Raw genomic sequence first — 22,834 nt, forward strand, 5'->3', positions numbered from 1 at the left:
TCCTGCTCACCCAGGCCGCCCATTATATGATCTGCTTGTCCGTGTAATATATATGTGGCTCCTGAATATTTCAGCAAGGTTGCCTTGAAGGTGTCGTTAAGTGATCTGAAATATACATCAGTGATGGAGAGAACATTGGTTTTCTGGGCAGGGAAATAAAGTGATGGCGGATTAAGCACTATAGAGCGGTTTAGTATTGACCGGAGTAATTCAATCAGTGTCTCTACTTCTCGCCGGTAATGAAGGACAAGGTTGTAATAAATGTTTAGTGGTTAATTCATAAGAAAAGTTCATAGATCTTAAGAGATTCTCCTAGATTAGTGCGGAATAAAAAGTTATATATCTTTCTAATATAATTTGTATTCCTAACTCTCTTGCTGTCAGTGAATGAAGGTATTTTAATTTTTTTTTTATAGGGCTCAAGAAAACTTCCAGTATTAACAGTAGATCGTCGAGAGTTCCAGGATCTGTGATGATACCTGTCTTTGTCAAGAAACAGATCAAAAGTTGCTAGTTTTTGCTTTTATTTTATTCCCGGTCCTCCCCTGAGTATGTCGGCCTTTGTTTTTTAAAAATCCAACATATGGTTGCCGAGATATGGGCTTTTTTTAAATCTAGCGCTAATTTTTTGGGTCTTTTCTAAAGAGGCGTGGCTCACAGGGTAATTATGCAAAGCATTCTAAAGACACGCCCCTGAGGATCCTGTGTGCTGCTTTCTCTTGTAAAGACCATAAAAATGATCTTTAAATGAATAGGTTAATATATCTTGAACTGTATGATGGGTTTAAGAAAAAAATGCAGAATACTCAGGGAAGCAGTGAAAATAAAATTAAGGACAAAACTGGCACCGTTTTTATCTGCTGACATGTCCTCTTTAAGGCGGTTTTTATACTCATGCTCCCAGTATGGATCAGCCGTACACAACACCCTTATATATGCTTGTGGAGTCAAATGGGTGGTCCTAATTAGTATTCTTTTGTAATTTATTTACTAGGACCGCCCACTGGACTCCTGAGCATAAATGGAGTAGGGATTTAAATGAATAAAACGCAAGTTAAACTGAATTCTTATCCACAAACCTATATATCAATCTATGTAATTGCGATGTACTGGTGTGGTGTTGTAGTCTTAAAGGGTGGCTAAACTTCCTTATTTGGCTACCATTTTTCATAGTGCTGCTTCAAAACTCACTTTGTGCTCTTTTAGAAGCTGCTTTTGACTGCTGATCGGCAAGATCTGTACACTGTGTTCAAGTACAAGAATTCTATTGTCCCTATGGGGGGTTGGAAGCATAAAGAGGCTCGGACAGGGAAAGTACTATACCTTGCCTGCTTGTAAATAGTGTACAGAGATTGATATTGCCAAGTAGTAGCTGAAATCAGCTTCTAAAGGAGCAGGAAACTAGGCACTGAATCAATATTGCAGCTGGTAGAGAAGGAGGCAAAATAAAGTATTGAAGTATACTTAGAAAAGGTGTAATTTTGCAATGCCTGGAAAATAGTTAAATTATAAAAAAAAAGTTTAGTTACTCTTTAAATTGCAGCTCAGCCCTAAGACTAAAGGAAAATATTATTTAATGGTGACCTCTGACAAGATCCAAAGTGACAATTTTTTGCTATTATTCTTCTCCCACCATTCTCCCGAGTATTTTGTTTTTGTTTTTTTTTAAATCCGCCATACAGTTCCAGAGATATGGGCCTTTTTATTTTTCAAAAGGGGGCTTAAGTGCAGAGGAGCCTAAAGACACGCCCCAGAGGATCCTATATGCCACGCCCCCTGGTGACGACCATACAGATGATCTCTAGATAAAAAGGTCCATATCTCTGGAACCGTATGGCGGATTTAGAAAAAACAAAAACCAGTAAACTCAGGGGAGCTACGAGAATGAGATAAGAGTGTAAATCAGGTCACTTTTGATCTGGTGACATGTATACAGCAACATGTATGAAGATGATACGGCGAATCTGCATTGAATTAAGTCGTGACATCATCACACGCGGCAGCCGATTTTCAGGAGGGGATTAACGAAAATCCAAGTTGATCTGCATTAATATCATATAGCATGAGCCACAATGCGGCGCCTATAGAACATGTGCATTGAGTTACACTTCTGAGAAAACGGCACACACTGTGCACAGGTCATCAGGCATCTTGTCAGCTGTAAATGTCCCAGGATGCAATGCAGAGTGGGAACGCCGCCAACCGCAAGAGGGGCGCCAGCTGCGATCAATTTCCTTATCACATCTGAAGAAGGATTTAGTGATGGGAATAAAATCAGGAATGCAACGCTGACCGGCCTGATGTCTTTTTTCTTTTTCTCCTTACAGGCCGTTCCTGATGCTCCCGCCTTTAATGGAATGGATCCGCGTTGCTGTAGCTCATGCGGGATACCGCCGCAGCTTCTCCGTAGACAGCGATGATGTGCGACAGGCCGCCCGTCTTCTGCTTCCAGGGGTGGACTGCGAACCGCGGCAGCTAAAGTAAGTGCTCCCATACAAATCGCAAACTGAAACAAATGTATAACGGTTGTATTATTTTGCTGCAGGTTTCGGGCTTTACCGTAGGTCCTGTGACATGATCCACGGGTGTTGCGCAAAAAAATACGGTTGTGTGAATTAGCTCTGAGTATAGATCAGCAAAAAGATTTGCAGGATGTCAGTAGTTTATGGCTGCCTCTTATTTATATGGGGGTCATCAAAAGGGCCCACCACAACCTCCGAGGGGTGAGCTTTACCGCAGTGCCTGGTACTTGACATTAATAAAAGAAGAAACCTCCATCGTCAGAGCTGAAGCACGTAGAAGCCTTTGGTTATAATGAATCATCCACATGGTGCATGCAGCCCCGGCCGGCCCGTTATGTGTATGTGCGGCTGTGCCGTACGTGCCGGGATAATAATGGGGCCGTCCGTAAGTGGGGGCGCCGGAGGGAAAAGCCCAATAGACGGAAGATGGATGTAGATACGCGGAGTGTGGGGGCACAGCATTAATCAGACGTAGGGAAAAATACGTCTATAACATACATATAACAGCTTCTCTTAGAACTTTGCATTTTGTCATTCCTCTGCTGCTCCTCCTGGAAATCCATGCATAAATTAATAACTAGGTGTTACCATTACCGCTGGGCATTCTGATTCAAGAGCATCTTCTCTTAGATTGTTACATTGTGTCATTCCTCTGTTATTCCTCCTGGAAATACATGAATACATTACATATTACATTGTGCTGTTCCTCTGTTATTCCCCCTGGAAATACATGAATACATTACATATTACATTGTGCTATTCCTCTGTTATTCCCCCTGGAAATACATGAACACATTACATATTACATTGTGCTGTTCCTCTGTTATTCCTCCTGGAAATACATGAACACATTACATATTACATTGTGCTGTTCCTCTGTTATTCCCCCTGGAAACACATGAATATATTACATATTACATTGTGCTGTTCCTCTGTTATTCCTCCTGGAAATACATGAATACATTACATATTACATTTTGTGCTGTTCCTCTGTTATTCCCCCTGGAAATACATGACCACATTACATATTACATTGTGCTGTTCCTCTGTTATTCCCCCTGGAAACACATGAATATATTACATATTACATTGTGCTGTTCCTCTGTTGTTCCTCCTGGAAATACATGAATATATTACATATTACATTGTGCTGTTCCTCTGTTATTCCCCCTGGAAATAAATGAACACATTAAATATTACATTGTGCTGTTCCTCTGTTATTCCTCCTGGATATACATGAACACATGACATATTACATTGTGCTGTTCCTCTGTTATTCCCCCTGGAAATACATGAATACATGACATATTACATTGTGCTGTTCCTCTGTTATTCCCCCTGGAAACACATGAATATATTACATATTACATTGTGCTGTTCCTCTGTTATTCCCCCTGGAAATACATGAACACATTACATATTACATTGTGCTGTTCCTCTGTTATTCCCCCTGGAAATACATGAATACATGACATATTACATTGTGCTGTTCCTCTGTTGTTCCTCCTGGAAATACATGAATACATTACATATTACATTGTGCTGTTCCTCTGTTATTCCACCTGGAAATACATGAATACATTACATATTACATTGTGCTGTTCCTGTTATTCCTCCTGGAAATACATGAATACATGACATATTACATTGTGCTGTTCCTCTGTTATTCCCCCTGGAAATACATGAATATATTACATTGTGCTGTTCCTCTGCTATTCCCCCTGGAAATACATGAATATATTACATATTACATTGTGCTGTTCCTCTGTTATTCCCCCTGGAAATACATGAATACATGACATATTACATTGTGCTGTTCCTCTGTTATTCCTCCTGGAAATACATGAACACATTACATATTACATTGTGCTGTTCCTCTGTTATTCCCCCTGGAAATACATGAGTACATTACATATTACATTGTGCTGTTCGTCTGTTATTCCTCCTGGAAATACATGAACACATTACATGTTACATTGTGCTGTTCCTCTGTTATTCCCCCTGGAAATACATGAACACATTACATGTTACATTGTGCTGTTCCTCTGTTATTCCCCCTGGAAATACATGAACACATTACATATTACATTGTGCTGTTCCTCTGTTATTCCTCCTGGAAATACATGAATACATTACATATTACATTGCGCTGTTCCTCTGTTATTCCTCCTGGAAATACATGAACACATTACATATTACATTGTGCTGTTCCTCTGTTATTCCCCCTGGAAATACATGAATATATTACATTGTGCTGTTCCTCTGTTATTCCCACTGGAAATACATGAATATATTACATATTACATTGTGCTGTTCCTCTGCTATTCCCCATGGAAATACATGAATACATGACATATTACATTGTGCTGTTCCTCTGTTATTCCCCCTGGAAATACATGAATACATTACATATTACATTGTGCTGTTCCTCTGTTATTCCCCCTGGAAATACATGAATACATGACATATTACAGTGTGCTGTTCCTCTGTTATTCCCCCTGGAAATACATGAACACATTACATGTTACATTGTGCTGTTCCTCTGTTATTCCCCCTGGAAACACATGAATATATTACATATTACATTGTGCTGTTCCTCTGTCATTCCCCCTGGAAATACATGAATACATGACATATTACATTGTGCTGTTCCTCTGTTATTCCCCCTGGAAACACATGAATATATTACATATTACATTGTGCTGTTCCTCTGTTATTCCCCCTGGAAATACATGAACACATTACATATTACATTGTGCTGTTCCTCTGTTATTCCCCCTGGAAATACATGAATACATTACATATTACATTGTGCTGTTCCTCTGTTGTTCCTCCTGGAAATACATGAATACATTACATATTACATTGTGCTGTTCCTCTGTTATTCCCCCTGGAAATACATGAATACATTACATATTACATTGTGCTGTTCCTGTTATTCCTCCTGGAAATACATGAATACATGACATATTACATTGTGCTGTTCCTCTGTTATTCCCCCTGGAAATACATGAATATATTACATTGTGCTGTTCCTCTTTTATTCCCCCTGGAAATACATGAACACATTACATATTACATTGTGCTGTTCGTCTGTTATTCCTCCTGGAAATACATGAACACATTACATGTTACATTGTGCTGTTCCTCTGTTATTCCCCCTGGAAATACATGAATATATTACATTGTGCTGTTCCTCTGTTATTCCCACTGGAAATACATGAATATATTACATATTACATTGTGCTGTTCCTCTGCTATTCCCCCTGGAAATACATGAATACATGACATATTACATTGTGCTGTTCCTCTGTTATTCCCCCTGGAAATACATGAATACATTACACATTACATTGTGCTGTTCCTGTGTTATTCCCCCTGGAAATACATGAACACATTACATGTTACATTGTGCTGTTCCTCTGTTATTCCTCCTGGAAATACATGAACACATTACATGTTACATTGTGCTGTTCCTCTGTTATTCCTCCTGGAAATACATGAACACATTACATATTACATTGTGCTGTTCCTCTGTTATTCCCCCTGGAAATACATGAATACATTACATATTACATTGTGCTGTTCCTCTGTTATTCCCCCTGGAAATACATGAATACATTACATATTACATTGTGCTGTTCCTCTGTTATTACCCCTGGAAATACATGAACACATTACATATTACATTGTGCTGTTCCTCTGTTATTCCTCCTGGAAATACATGAACACATTACATGATACATTGTGCTGTTCCTCTGTTATTCCTCCTGGAAATACATGAACACATATATTACAGTGTGCTGTTCCTCTGTTATTCCCCCTGGAAATACATGAATACATTACATATTACATTGTGCTGTTCTTCTGTTATTCCCCCTGGAAATACATGAATTCATTACATATTACATTGTGCTGTTCCTCTGTTATTCCTCCTGGAAATACATGAACATGTTACATATTACATTGTGCTGTTCCTCTGTTATTCCTCCTGGAAATACATGAACACATATATTACATTGTGCTGTTCCTCTGTTATTCCCCCTGGAAATACATGAATTCATTACATATTACATTGTGCTGTTCCTCTGTTATTCCTCCTGGAAATACATGAACATGTTACATATTACATTGTGCTGTTCTTCTGTTATTCCTCCTGGAAATACATGAACATATATATTACATTGTGCTGTTCCTCTGTTATTCCCCCTGGAAATACATGAACACATTACATATTACATTGTGCTGTTCTTCTGTTATTCCTCCTGGAAATACATGAACACATTACATATTACATATTGCTGTTCCTCTTTTATTCCCCCTGGAAATGCATGAATACATTACATATTACATTGTGCTGTTCCTCTGTTATTCCCCCTGGAAATACATGAATACATGACATATTACATTGTGCTGTTCCTCTGTTATTCCCCCTGGAAATACATGAATACATTACATGTTACATTGTGCTGTTCCTCTGTTATTCCTCCTGGAAATACATGAATACATTACATATTACATATTGCTGTTCCTCTTTTATTCCCCCTGAAAATGCATGAATACATTACATATTACATTGTGCTGTTCCTCTGTTATTCCCCCTGGAAATACATGAATACATGACATATTACATTGTGCTGTTCCTCTGTTATTCCCCCTGGAAATACATGAATACATTACATGTTACATTGTGCTGTTCCTCTGTTATTCCCCCTGGAAATACATGAACACATTACATGTTACATTGTGTTGTTCCTCTGTTATTCCTCCTGGAAATACATGAATACATTACATATTACATTGTGCTGTTCCTCTGTTATTCCCCCTGGAAATACATGAATACATGACATATTACATTGTGCTGTTCCTCTGTTATTCCCCCTGGAAATACATGAATACATTACATATTACATTGTGCTGTTCCTCTGTTATTCCTCCTGGAAATACATGAATACATTACATATTACATTGTGCTGTTCTTCTGTTATTCCCCCTGGAAATACATGAATACATTACATATTACATTGTGCTGTTCCTCTGTTATTCCTCCTGGAAATACATGAATACATTGCATATTACATTGTGCTGTTCCTCTGTTATTCCTCCTGGAAATACATGAATACATTACATATTACATTGTGCTGTTCCTCTGTTATTCCTCCTGGAAATACATGAACATGTTACATATTACATTGTGCTGTTCCTCTGTTATTCCTCCTGGAAATACATGAACACATATATTACATTGTGCTGTTCCTCTGTTATTCCCCCTGGAAATACATGAATTCATTACATATTACATTGTGCTGTTCCTCTGTTATTCCTCCTGGAAATACATGAACATGTTACATATTACATTGTGCTGTTCTTCTGTTATTCCTCCTGGAAATACATGAACATATATATTACATTGTGCTGTTCCTCTGTTATTCCCCCTGGAAATACATGAATACATTACATATTACATTGTGCTGTTCCTCTGTTATTCCTCCTGGAAATACATGAATACATTACATATTACATTGTGCTGTTCTTCTGTTATTCCCCCTGGAAATACATGAATACATTACATATTACATTGCGCTGTTCCTCTGTTATTCCTCCTGGAAATACATGAACACATTACATATTACATTGTGCTGTTCCTCCTGGAAATACATGAATACATTACATATTACATTGTGCTGTTCCTCTGTTATTACCCCTGGAAATACATGAATACATTACATATTACATTGCGCTGTTCCTCTGTTATTCCTCCTGGAAATACATGAACACATTACATATTACATTGTGCTGTTCCTCCTGGAAATACATGAATACATTACATATTACATTGTGCTGTTCCTCTGTTATTCCTCCTGGAGATACGTGAACACATTACATATTACATTGTGCTGTTCCTCTGTTATTCCTCCTGGAAATACATGAATACATTACATATTACATTGTGCTGTTCCTCTGTTATTCCCCCTGGAGATACATGAATACATTACATATTACATTGTGCTGTTCCTCTGTTATTCCTCCTGGAAATACATGAACATGTTACATATTACATTGTGCTGTTCCTCTGTTATTCCTCCTGGAAATACATGAACACATATATTACATTGTGCTGTTCCTCTGTTATTCCCCCTGGAAATACATGAATTCATTACATATTACATTGTGCTGTTCCTCTGTTATTCCTCCTGGAAATACATGAACATGTTACATATTACATTGTGCTGTTCTTCTGTTATTCCTCCTGGAAATACATGAACATATATATTACATTGTGCTGTTCCTCTGTTATTCCCCCTGGAAATACATGAATACATTACATATTACATTGTGCTGTTCCTCTGTTATTCCTCCTGGAAATACATGAATACATTACATATTACATTGTGCTGTTCTTCTGTTATTCCCCCTGGAAATACATGAATACATTACATATTACATTGCGCTGTTCCTCTGTTATTCCTCCTGGAAATACATGAACACATTACATATTACATTGTGCTGTTCCTCCTGGAAATACATGAATACATTACATATTACATTGTGCTGTTCCTCTGTTATTACCCCTGGAAATACATGAATACATTACATATTACATTGCGCTGTTCCTCTGTTATTCCTCCTGGAAATACATGAACACATTACATATTACATTGTGCTGTTCCTCCTGGAAATACATGAATACATTACATATTACATTGTGCTGTTCCTCTGTTATTCCTCCTGGAGATACGTGAACACATTACATATTACATTGTGCTGTTCCTCTGTTATTCCTCCTGGAAATACATGAATACATTACATATTACATTGTGCTGTTCCTCTGTTATTCCCCCTGGAGATACATGAATACATTACATATTACATTGTGCTGTTCCTGTTATTGTTATTCCCCCTGGAGATACATGAATACATTACATATTACATTGTGCTGTTCCTCTGTTATTCCTCCTGGAGATACGTGAATACATTACATATTACATTGTGCTGTTCCTCTGTTATTCCTCCTGGAGATACGTGAACACATTACATATTACATTGTGCTGTTCCTCTGTTATTCCTCCTGGAAATACATGAATATATTACATATTACATTGTGCTGTTCCTCTGTTATAACCCCTGGAAATATATGAATATTATCATTTCGTTTGAAAAAAAGTTATGATCCCTACACCATTGATCTTCATGCTGATTAAACCCGTTTCTGTTCCCCGCAGGGCCGATGACTGTTTTTGCGCATCTCGTAAACTGGACGCGGTGGCCACAGAAGCGAAGTTCAAGCAGGATCTTGGGTTTCGGATGCTAAACTGCGGCCGGACCGACCTGGTGAAACAAGCGGTGACTCTGCTCGGCCCCGAGGGGATCAACAGCATGAGCGAGCAGGTAGGTCGCCACCTGCTGGATGGAAGGGAAATGACGCTGTTTTCCGTTTTTTGTTTTTTCCTCCTCTTCTCCCGAGAGCCATAAGTTTTGTATTTTTCCTTTCCCATAGTCGTATGTGGGCTTGTATGTTGCAGGACGAGTCGTACTTTTGAATAACACCACTCATTTTATCATGTGTTGCACTGGAATGTGGAATAAATATTTCAAATGTGTTGGAATTACTAAAGAAGTGCAATTTCACAATAGATTTTGGGGTTTTTCATTCACCATGTTCACTATATGGTAAAAGTGAACTGGTAATATGATTGTCCAGGTCATTACGAGTGCACAGATACCAAACATGTATAGGGTTTTTTTTTAATTTCAATTGTTAAAAACAAAATCAGATTTTATAAAAAGAACATTTTTGGCTTTCTCGCCTTTTTTCCCAAACCCGTAGCAGTTTAATTTTTCAGGATCTGGGGCTGGGTGATGGCTTATTTTTTGCGCCCTGTGCTGACTTTTTTATTGATACCATATTGGGGTAGATATGATGTTTTGATCGCCTCTGTTTGTATTTTATTACAATGTTGGGGTGACCAAAAAAAAACGTAATTCTGGGTTTTCAATTTTTTTTCTCGTTATGCCATTTACCGATCGGATTAATTTATTTTATATTTTGATAGATCGGATTTTTATAAACGCAGCGGTGCCGAATATGTGTATTTTTAGTTTTTTCAATTGTTTTATTTTTAAAGGGGGATGATTTGAAGTATTGTTTTTTTATATATATATTTTTCTAAACATTTTTTTTCATACTTTTTACTGTAATTAATAGTCCCCTTAGGGGACTTGAAGCTGCGATCCTCCGATCCAATACATACAGCTATGTATAGCAGAAATCACGATCTCTTATGGACTCCAGCTAAACGCCGGCTTTCACAGGAGAATAATAATGACAGGCACGGGGGCTTTCAGCAGACCCCCGGTTATCATGACAACTCATCTGAGCCCCAAAATTATTATATCCTCATAATAATAAATGTGAAAATTCTGCATTTCTATTACTAAGTGTCCTTTATTACGGCTTCTCCAGGGGATGACCCCTCTGATGTACGCCTGCGTCAGGGGAGATGAAGCAATGGTACAGATGCTCCTGGACGCGGGCGCCGAACTCAACGTGGAGGTACGCGATCCCGTGTAAACATCATGAATGATTTACAAATTGCGACAAGTTCAAATCTTACTTTTCCACATTTAAAAAAAAAATAATACTAAAAATACGCGGCCCATATCTGTCATGTTTTTTCTCTTTTTTTTTTTTTTGCAGGTCCCGACCACAGCTCACAAATTCCCATCTGTCCATCCTGAGACGCGGCACTGGACGGCACTGACATTCGCCGTCCTCCAGGGCCATATTCCTGTTGTGCAGGTATAATGCCGGATCGTTTATTGTATGAGATACAGGACTGCTCTCTCCATGACTGTCAGATATGAGCGAGACAGAGGAGCGAGAGCTGTACTTATCTACTGTATCAATCAGAGGGATGGACAGATAGAGGTACAGATGATGGAGAAAGAAAAAGAAAGAGGGAAAAAGAAAGTGAAAAAGACAGAAAGAGACAGAGGAAAAAGAGAGAGGGAAAGAAGGAAAGAGAGAAAGAAAGAAAGAGGGAATGAAAGAAAGTGAATGAAAGAACGAGAGAGAAAAAAGAGAGAAGGAAGGAAAGAGAAAGAAAGAAAGAGGGAAAGGAAGAAACAGAAAGTAAGTGAAAGAAAGAGCGAGAGAGAGAAAAAAGAGAGCAAGAAAGAAGGAAAGAAGGAGAGAAAGAAAGAAAGAGAAAGAAAGAAAGAGGAAAAGAAAGAAAGTGAAAAAAAAGAAAGAACAAGAGAGAGAAAAAAGAGAGAGCGAATGAAGGAAAGAAGGAAAAAAAGACAGAAGGAAGGAAAGAAATAAAGAGAAAGAAAGAGGGAAAGAGAGAAAAAGAAATAAAAAGAGAGAAGGAAGGAAAGAAAGAGAAAAAGAAAGTGAAAAAAATAAAAAGAAAGGACAAGAGAGAAAAAAGGATAGAGAGAAGGAAGGAAACAAGGAAGGAAAGAAAGAAAGAGGGAAAGAAAGAAAGTGAAAGAAAGAAAAAGAAAACAAGAGAGAAAAAGATAGAGAGAAGGAAGGAAGGAAAGAAGGAAAGAAAGAAGGAAAGAAAGAAAGGGAAAGGGTAGATGAGAGACGCATGTGTAGAAGAAAGAGAGAAAGAAAATCAGAAGAAGAATGAGTATGTGGGCCCTGGATGTGTAGCTGGACCCATAACCGGTAGATATCGATGTGATGGATGAGGTGGACAGGACTCCCGGACGGTCAGCCTCGTGTCCATGTATGACGTCAGTGTTTCTCTCCAGTTGCTGTTGGACGCTGGCGCTAATGTAGAAGGATCGTTAGAAGCGGGTGAAGAAAATTACTCAGAAACTCCTCTACAACTGGCGGCAGCTGCAGGCGAGTAATCTTCTTGGCAGAGGCATGTGCCTCTCTAACCCTGCTCATGAGTATAACTGATCTAATAATCGTTAGATAACCTCCCAATATTGTACATCCCTATTATCAGGATTTGTTTAAGCTCCACCCCAGATTCCACCCCAAATCCATCACATTTTAGAAGACATTTGCATAAACCTCGCCCCCGAGGTATCACTGACTTCCATAACGATGTGTGGCTGGGCAGGGGTGGACTCTTTGATAAAGGAACAGGAACCCCATGACATATTGAAAAAAAAATCATGTGTATGTATGATCTGATCTTAGTTTGGAGCCTCGGTGATTTGGTTGACTCTTTATATGTTATGGTGTGGGGCCCTATGGGCATGAGGGCCACAATCAGTTGTTCTAAAATGAGTGTAGGACACTTTAACATCTCTGTTGGGAGGATGAATCCAAACCAGACCAAGCCTAGTTGGTAGGTGAACATGCACTTAGTTTGATGTTTTGAGCAAAATCATGGAAGGGGCCCCATCGTAAACTTTTCTACAGGACCCCATCTTGTCTTTGTTCTTCCTGAGCGATACGCAATGGTTGTCCTCAGCTTGCTCAGTAACATGTCCTAAACCCCATCTGCCCACAGGAAACTTTGAGCTCGTGAGTTTGCTGCTGGAACGAGGAGCGGATCCCATGATAGGAACCTTGTACAGGAATGGAATTTCTACGGCTCCTCAAGGAGACATGAATTCCTTCAGCCAGGCCGCTGCCCACGGGCACAGGTAACTTATATACTACCACTCAGGCTCTTACACTATAAGCTTGGAGATATATTTCCACCCATGGAGGATGACCGGTCGCTGATCAAAAGGATGTTGTGGATCTAGACCTCCACACCAAATGCTCCTCAAGTTCCTCCATAGTTGAGGTTCTTCAAGGACTTTCTTATCTCAACAGATGACCCTTCTAAGATGTTAGAGTGCCCCTTCTCTGGTGGACTTGAGCATTCTTGTCTAGTAGGCTATGGTTTCTAATGTCCTTTCTCCAGGCATGATGGGAACGAGGGTGGTGGTGGGTAGTGGTAGTAGGACATCTTTGTGCTGCGCTTCAGTTAGGTCCTGGTGGCCACCAAGTCTTGCACCTCGTAGGTTCAAAATATCTAGTCTATAGCATGTTCCACCATCAGTTATCAGTCCACCTAAAATATATTAAAGGGGTATTCCATTTTAAGCAACTTATCAGTTGTACACTGGACTCTCAGCCACTGAGACCCCCATCGATTACCGAAATGGCAGACTTCTGGCCCTGTTTTCCCATAGCAAGCACCAAGAAGTTTTCGTTCTAGTCAATCCGGGTCATGAATTAATCAGCTTAGAGTCCAAATATATAAAATGTCTTACAAGTTTTAGTTATCTTAGGATAACTCTTCTGTTCCAGCTTTTACCTCCCATCCTCTTACTGGAGTGATTTGGCGACTTTTTAAAAAAGTTGTAATTGATAAATCCATCTAAAAAAAAATCATGTGGGACGCTAAACGACATGACGTCTACACTGTCTAAAAAAAAAAAATGCCGGATATGGCAAAAAAGGGAAAGTTATTGCCAAAATATTATAAATTTGGCACGTGATGTCACTTTTTTACTACATATTATTGAAGGGAAAAAATAAAAATATTAAAAACATATTATTTTCAGGAATGTATTTCGGAAGCTTCTGTCCCAACCTGAGAAGGAGAAAAGTGACATTTTATCCTTGGAAGAGATTCTAGCTGAAGGGACAGATTTGCCGGAAACGACCAATACTTCATTGTGTCCGAGTCGTAACAGCAAAGCTAAACTGAAGGCGTTAAAAGAGGCCATGTATCACAGCGCGGAGCACGGATACGTGGACATAACCATCGATATAAGAAGTTTAGGTGAGTCCATTTCTTTCCTTTAGATGCTTCCCTGCTGTCCTCCACATTTAGGGGCATATGTAGGGTCTAACGGGTTATGTTTCTTCTTGTGGAGAGTGACAAGCCAATCCTGGCATGCCAGAGTGAGGAGACTTATAGGTCATGCAATGCTCCTCTGGAAAATTAAATATGCAAATTGTCTCTTCAGAGAACTCTAGCACCACCACCTATTGGAAGCAGTAATTCTAAAAGTCAATATCGACTCTTTAACGAGCCTTGCAATATGACTTAGGATAAAAGCCAAATCAGAATCTGAGTTGGCAAACACGATGTTTCGGGGTGTTGCCCCTCATCAGTACAAAGTATAGACGAAGTATAGAAAACTAGAACTGAAGCCCACCTATTGGAAGCAGCAATCCTAAAAGTCATAGGAGCATATATGGAAATTCTGGGATCCCATCTTCTGCTGTCCCTTGTTTGGAAGCTCCACTTGCTGTCTCCTCACTTCAGTATCTAAGTTAGCCCCCTTCTCTAACATGGCTCGGTTATAGACAGAGAAGGGGGCTGGCTTTGCTATTGAAATCAATGGCCATCCAGCCCCCTTCAAATAGCACTGGGATCACATGCCAACACAGGAAATGGTGGTGCGCTGTGTCGAGTACCATGCCAGAAGTGGAGCTGCCGAATCCTGTACTGGAGAGGATGTGCATGGGCCCATTTAAAAAATACAACATTGTAGTGGGCAAACCCTTTAAGTTTATGACCTTGTGAAATTAAGTAATAGAAACCGTGTGTCATAATACAATGGCTCCAATAACTGGGACAAGGTTTGTTCCTACGGTCGTCCGTACAGTAGAAATATCTTGGCTGGCTTGGATTTCTGATTTGGAAATTAAAGGTCGGAATTATCCTGCTGGTGTGAACATAGGTTTAAGTTCTTCATGGCGATTCAAGGGCTTTCATCTGTCAACCCAATATCATCCCTGTAATAGATCACCATAAGAGATTCCTGATCCCCACAAACAAAAGTACATTTTAATCAGTAGATCTTGGAATAGAAATAAGTTCCACAATTGGAGGTGGTAAAAAATATGTTCCTGTGGTGAGTTATCCTTAAATATGTGCATCTGCCAGGTACTGTGTAATGGTGGAAACAACAACAGAAAGTATACATACAGGACAGAATGGGATCGCAGCTGCTTCTTTCTGTGAGGTAAAACATTTCCCTGCCTGTTTAAAAACAGTCGTTTACCTCACAGAAAAAATGTTTTACCTCACAGAAAAATGTTTTACCTCACAGAAAAAATGTTTTACCTCACAGAAAAAATGTTTTACCTCACAAAAAAAATGTTTTACCTCACAGAAAAAATGTTTTACCTCACAGAAAAATGTTTACCTCTCAGAAAGCAGCAGCTGTGATTTCATGCCGTCCTGTCTGAATACTTTGTTGCTTCCTATGCTGTCTTGTCTCTATACCGCATTACACAGTACATAGCAGGGGCGCATTTTATAAAATTAACTCCGCACAGGAACTTTTTTTTTTAACACATCCAATTGCGGAACTTATTATTCTTACGAGATCTATTGAATAAAATGTACCTTGTTCGTTGTGCAACCCCTTTAATTTTAACCTTACAGATGCTAAACTGAGTGCGACATCATCGTCCGCAGTGAGAAATACAACTCGTGACAGATCCGCACCATATATATGTGCCTATAAATATATGTTTACCGCTATCGCTGCACATTATAAGGCTACTAGTCGTCACTATGGAGTTGGGGTAACACCATAAACGTTTATCAGTGGTGTCCGGCTCTACTTTTCCTGTAGTTAAGGCAATAAATCCATGGCGGATTCGGCGGATGCTGTACCAGAACGTGAGTCACGGACTTCTACCTTCATTATGGCAGCATGAGCTTACGTTGCATAAATCCAATGTGACCACCATAAAAGTTTCTCCTCTTCAATGACATGCCTCCCTGCACATACACTGCGCCCCTTCCTGTGACTAATGAGGCGTATGTTTAATTTGCCACCCGGGGGCTTTGACGAGCAGCCGCGCTCAGGAGGAAGTGCGCCGCTGGCGCCGGGTTTTTGCTTTGCCTTTTAGGGTCCATTTATTATTTATCTTTATGTAGAAATGTTTATGCTGACTTCTATATAGTACAAGCATCGAAAATAAGATCTGTGATGGAGACCGGGAGAGTCAAAATGTAGATTGAATGGGGGGCCCGACTTGGATCTGATGGACCACTCTCCATCTCTCGGGGATTTGTCTATATGGGGAAGCGATTAGCGACAAATGGGGTTATCATATGTTGGACAATTTGGACCCTATCGTGGACAACGTTTGTCCATATGCACTAATAGTGGGTGGTCAATGACTCAGGACCTCTTGTGGGTGATCAACGACTCAGGACCTCCTGTCTATGCGTTAGGACTAAAGTTGAGCAAACTGATTCGATGGAGTCGAATTCAAGTCAAAGTTTTAGGAATTTGCTGAATTCCGCTAATTCAACCAGTTTGGGATTCACTTCACGTGAATCACCTAAATTGGCGCCGGACAATTTACTTATTGCAGAAGATTGCCTCAGCCAGAGAAGGCTCACATGACCTCAGACGCAGCCAGACGTTCTTCCCAGTAGTGCCTTACAGCCATCACATTGTATAGCACAGCCAATATAAAAGCAGAGGCAGGGAATGTAGCAGCTAATCTGTGGTGAATCTGGACAGTGAGAGGATGTCACAGCTTAGCTATTGTGGGGACAAAAATCCATAAAAAAAACTGAAGAAATTGAACAGATAGTGTGTAACAGCATAGCAGTGAAGAAGATTAACTTGCTAGCTGTGGAGTCGGTAAGCCAAACCTCCGACTCCTCAATTTCCATGACACCAAAATGGGCTCCGACTCCACAGCCCTGTTTGCTAGGAGGAGGTTGTTGGATATGTTGCCCACCTTGGACAAAGGAACATGAAGATCTGTGGAGATGGACTTGTAACTTTGAGATTGTTGATATTGTCAACAATTTTCGTTCTCAAGTTCTCAGACAGTTCTCTTCTTTTTTCTGTTCTCTCTGCTTAGGATATCACACACAGACACAAAAAGCAAATATTGAGTCATCTTCTTCCCTTTTTATCTGATTTCAGGTGTGCTTTTCACATTGCCAACACCTGTTACTTGCCACAGGTGAGTTGGAACGAGCATCACATGCTTGAAACAAAATTGTTTACCCACATTTTTGGAAAGTTGCCAACAATTTTGACCATCCTATTTTGGTGGTTTTGTGTGAAATGTCCAATTTGCCTTTTTTTCAGATTTTTTTTGTGTTGTTCCAATACACACAAAGGAAATAAACGTGTGTAACAAAACATGTGAAATTGCAATAATTTTCTGGGAGAAATATTTCATTTTCTGGAACAATTTCAAAGGTGCCAACACTTTCGGCCATGACTGTATATGTAGACATTACCATGGCTGTGTTTGTGTTATAGAGCTTAACACAGAGGGATACAGTCATAGAAGACCTTCGAGAGTCAGACACTTTTTTTAGGGAAATGGAGGCTTCGTCATACTTGAGATTTGCAGTGAATTAATTTGCTACAAATCAAATTTTTTTGTAAAAAATTAGTTGAAGCTGTCAAAATGAAATTTCAAAAGATTCAGTCATCTCTATTCAGTATCTCCTAATTACATACATTATTGAATAGATCTCTTAGACCTGATGAGACCGGTGTACTTACTTTGAAAATCCATGTCAGAATGGCAGTATTATACTGATATTTTAAATGAACATTTTAGGAGTCCAGCTAAAGAGTGAGAGAGCTCATGAGTCCAAATGTATTTAGTCTCCACGCACCCAACCTCACTGAGCAGCTTGTACTGAGCAGTGTGAGATCTCAGCAGGGAGGAGGGACAATTAAAGGCTTTGCAAGTACTTTCAATTTGCCACTAATCAAATTTTTTGGCAAAAATTCGGAAAAGCTGGAGAATTCGGATTTCAAAAGATTCGCTCATCTCTAGCCAGGACATATTGAAGAACTTCTGTGTGCTCATCATCGCCTCCGTACAACAATTACAACATGACGGGGGCATAATATAGTTATACGGGGACGAAAAACATTAAAGTTCAGAAACCCCATTAATTACTGCCTTTGGGTAAAATGTGTTTAAGGAGCACTTGTTGTAAGTGGCCCTTTCTGGCAGTGGGTTTAAGGGGGTTCCCTAATGCCCGAATGAACAGTCAGCCCCTGATGACCCACCAAGAGTTTTGAGAGACCCCTACTCCATGGATATCATTGAACCTCATATCTTTAGGCTGCAACTGCAATACGTTTTTATCAGTGTCGGAAAATTTTTGGACCAGTCAAGAGAAGGAGGCATCTCAGTTGTCCAGGCTTCAGTGATGGTTAATGAAGCGAGGCCTCATAATATAATTCCACTACCTCCATTACATGTATAGTTTATACCCCCCCCCCCCCCCCCCCCGTTACCGCTCGCTAGATGTAATTTGCCTTTTAGTACAATCCACGAACCTTCGTAATTGAAGATTTAAGAATTAAAAGAAAACCAGAGCCGGTGTCACAGGTGTTTAAATTGACACCCCGCTGTGCGGAGAAATGGAACTTCCCGGAGGAGGATAACACATTTTCCCTGCCGTTGGTAGCACAAGAAATAATAAAGAGCAGAATAGTGTGAATAGATTGATGCTTTGTTTAGTTACAGCTTTTTTATCCTGGCTAAAAATACTTGTTCGGCCGCTCAGCTTTGGTGGCGAGCTAACTAGGACACTCCGTGCCAGCTTTAATATGCATCGGAGGTCTACATGTGATATTCAATGTGTTACCTAAAAAATTACTCCTAAACATTCCTAAGGGTTGTTTCTTTCTATTTTGCTCAATAGGAAATTTTTAATGCTGCCAATGGGAGGGCTAAAGGGGCTACTGCCTAGTAACCTAAGGGGTCATGAACACATATGTGATTTTTTCTTACAAGAAAATCGGTCCGAGTTTCATCAGTGCTTTTGGTCAGAGTTTTTGGAAGAGTGTCTTTAGAATTTGGTGAGAGTGTCTTTAGAGTTTGGTCAGAGTCTGGTCAAAGTGTCTTTAGAGTCTGGTCAGAGTTTGGTCAGAGTATCTTTAGAGTCTGGTCAGAGTTTGGTCAGAGTATCTTTAAAGTCTGGTCAGAGTTTGGTCAAAGTGTCTTTAGAGTCTGCTCAGAGTTTGGTCAAAGTGCCTTTAGAGTCTGGTCAAAATTTGGTCAAAGTGTCTTTAGAGTCTGGTCAGAGTTTGGTCAAAGTGTCTTTAGAGCCTGGTCAGAGTTTGGTCAAAGTGTCTTTAGAGTCTGGTCAGAGTTTGGTCAGAATATCTTTAAAGTCTGGTCAGAGTTTGGTCAAAGTGTCTTTAGAGCCTGGTCAGAGTTTGGTCAAAGTGTCTTTAGAGTCTGGTCAGAGTTTGGTCAGAGTATCTTTAAAGTCTGGTCAGAGTTTGGTCAAAGTGTCTTTAGAGCCTGGTCAGAGTTTGGTCAAAGTGTCTTTAGAGTCTGGTCAGAGTTTGGTCAGAGTATCTTTAAAGTCTGGTCAGAGTTTGGTCAAAGTGTCTTTAGAGCCTGGTCAGAGTTTGGTCAAAGTGTCTTTAGAGTCTGGTCAGAGTTTGGTCAGAGTATCTTTAGAGTCTGGTCAGAGTTTGGTCAGAGTATCTTTAGAGTCTGGTCGGAGTTTGGTCAGAGTATATTTAGAGTCTGGTCAGAGTTTGGTCAAAGTGTCTTTAGAGTCTGGTCAGACTTTGGTCAAAGTGTCTTTAGAGCCTGGTCAGAGTTTGGTCAAAGTGTCTTTAGAGTCTGGTCAGAGTTTGGTCAAAGTGTCTTTAGAGTTCTATCACAAAAACTGACGTATGAATGATCCCTTCATTCCATACATCGTTTTCAAGACAGCCACAACAGTAATGCCCGTTACTAGAAGAAATCTGACATGCTTATGTATTACCTATGTAGGATAAGAATAAGCAGCGGCTAGAAACTACTGACTTTGCTTTCTTCATCCCTGTTGAATAAGGAATTGTGCACTTCAACATATGGCAGATTATTTCCCAAAAACTCTAGGATCATGCACTTGAAGCCCAACTGGCTGATCCTTATTTCCCAGATATCTGCATAGTTGCCAACATTTCAGGGGAGGTTTTAACATTGCCCCCAATTACACCCCTTACCCTCCCAAAGATGTCCACACCCCTCCTATTAAAACCTCCAATGAGCCCAGATCCTCCAATTTTGGGCAGGGTTACCATAAACCCTGGCACTCTTTAGCCCAATAGTTCTGGTACATCCGGGACAGTTGTCAATTATGCATCTGCCATCAGAAGGTCGGGAGGTCCCATATACAGTTGATGGTTGACCATTCTTGCCAAAATTGTCAGCTTTGGCTGACAGTGTTTGGCCACCCGAAAGGTTTTTCAACAGCAAGCGACAGAAGAACGTGGGGCTGCCCGTAATCAAACCATGATATAAAACTTAATTTTTCAGATTCTATTTCTGGTGATGGGGCTATTGTCCATTTTTGGGCTACAGGCCCCAAATAGTGTCAACCGAGGTAGGAGTCCAGATAGAGAGGAGTCCCACTCCATCGGTCATGGGTTGCTTTTGAACACCCTCTCAATGGCATAGGCCTATGTTGTTTTAGGGTTAGACACCCACCTAAAATACCCTGTGGTAGCCTTATCGATCTATAAAATGCTGAGACGTTATGATATTTTCTTACAGGTGTCCCATGGACGCTTCACACTTGGCTGGAATCCTTGCGTATCTCATTTCACCAACATAGACGTCCGCTGATCCAGTGTTTACTCAAAGAGTTCAAGTCTATCCAGGAGGAGGAATATACAGAAGAGCTGATCACACAGGGCCTGCCTCTCATGTTTGAGATCCTGAAAGCAAGCAAGGTATGTCGTATGTTTCACCTCAGGGCTTCTTCAGGTGTCTCACCATCCAGAACATGGTGATAGCCGAGCCTCAACATCTATGGTCAAGAACCAAGTCAAAATTAAAAATGTTGCTCAATTTACCAGTTTACCCTTCATATAACATTAAAATAAGCCCAAAAGGAGTCAATTATGTTGCTAAACCAGAAATAGCTTGCGCTAAATAGGATGATCACGTTTCTAAAAACTGCCTCTCCAACTGAACCTCACCAAAAACTATGGGGTCCACCTGACTGGTAAGGCTCATCTCACAGTGTAAGAAGCTCTGCTATACAATATACTTTTCAGTGACAACTATTAATAGCTGTGAAGGTGGAATAAAAAGGAACAAGTCACAAGAAAATTACCTATAGTTTTATTGGGGGCTTCATATGTTAAATACACTGCTCAAAAACAAAAATGATTTCCATTGATCATTTTTATGTTTTATTGTTCTGAACGCATTCCACTATATAATGAATAAAGATTTGCAACTGGGATATTTCATTCAGTGATATCTAGGATGTGGGATTTTAGTGTTTCCTTTATTTTTTTGAGCAGTGTATATTATTAAATGTCAGTTGCCACTAGTCCTTACATCAAACTCTCATTTCTTCTTCTGTACAGATGAGTTTTCAGCAGTCACATTATCTTTACAGGCATGACTACTAGGAAGGGTAACACCTCTACATACAGTAAATAACAAAGGATCCACTATCCACAATAGATGATGTCACAGCTCTCCTCCTCCTGTACAATGACTGATAACACCTCTATATACAGTAGATAACACAGGATCCATCATTCACAATAGGTGATATCACAGCTCACCCCCTCCTCCTGTACAATGACTGATAACACCTCTATATACAATAGATAACACAGGATCCACCATTCACAATAGGTGATGTCACAGCTCACCTCCTCCTCCTGTACAATGACTGGTAACACCTCTATATACAGTAGATAACACAGGATCCACCATTCACAATAGGTGATATCACAGCTCACCTCCTCCTCCTGTACAATGACTGATAACACCTATATATACAGTAGATAACACAGGGATCCACCATTCACAATAGGTGATGTCACAGCTCACCTCCTCCTCCTGTACAATGACTGATAACACCTCTATATACAGTAGATAACACAGGATTCACCATTCACAATAGATGATGTCACAGCTCACCTCCTCCTCCTGTACAATGACTGATAACACCTCTATATACAGTAGATAACACAGGATTCACCATTCACAATAGGTGATGTCACAGCTCTCCTCCCCCTCCTGTACAATGACTGATAACACCTCTATATACAGTAAATAACACAGGATCCACCATTCACAATAGGTGATATCACAGCTCACCTCCTCCTGTACAATGACTGATAACACAGGATCCACCATTCACAATAGGTGATGTCACAGCTCACCTCCTCCTCCTGTACAATGACTGATAATACCTCTATATACAGTAGATAACACAGGATCCACCATTCACAATAGGTGATGTCACAGCTCACCTCCTCCTCCTCCTGTACTATTCACCCCCCAGTAGAATCATATCCGTCAGTGCACAGTATTGGGGAGGCGGATGTATACGAAACCTTTTATGTATCTGCTCTAC

General features: G+C 40.0%; 1 protein-coding gene across 2 annotated transcripts in view; it reads left to right on the forward strand.

Annotated features, from left to right (window-relative positions):
* ABTB3 (ankyrin repeat and BTB domain containing 3) overlaps positions 1-22,834 on the forward strand; it is a 195,651-nt gene that overhangs the window by 144,038 nt on the left and 28,779 nt on the right. For both annotated transcript variants that reach the window (XM_077266487.1, XM_077266486.1), the window contains 8 exons: positions 2,328-2,480; positions 9,746-9,911; positions 10,987-11,076; positions 11,221-11,322; positions 12,288-12,381; positions 13,004-13,139; positions 14,052-14,272; positions 21,007-21,185. In XM_077266487.1, coding sequence (XP_077122602.1) covers positions 2,328-2,480; positions 9,746-9,911; positions 10,987-11,076; positions 11,221-11,322; positions 12,288-12,381; positions 13,004-13,139; positions 14,052-14,272; positions 21,007-21,185 — 1,141 coding nt within the window. The remainder of the gene's footprint in view (positions 1-2,327; positions 2,481-9,745; positions 9,912-10,986; positions 11,077-11,220; positions 11,323-12,287; positions 12,382-13,003; positions 13,140-14,051; positions 14,273-21,006; positions 21,186-22,834) is intronic.

Source organism: Ranitomeya variabilis, chromosome 5, assembly GCF_051348905.1.
Source record: "Ranitomeya variabilis isolate aRanVar5 chromosome 5, aRanVar5.hap1, whole genome shotgun sequence".
Taxonomy (NCBI): Eukaryota; Metazoa; Chordata; class Amphibia; order Anura; family Dendrobatidae; genus Ranitomeya; species Ranitomeya variabilis.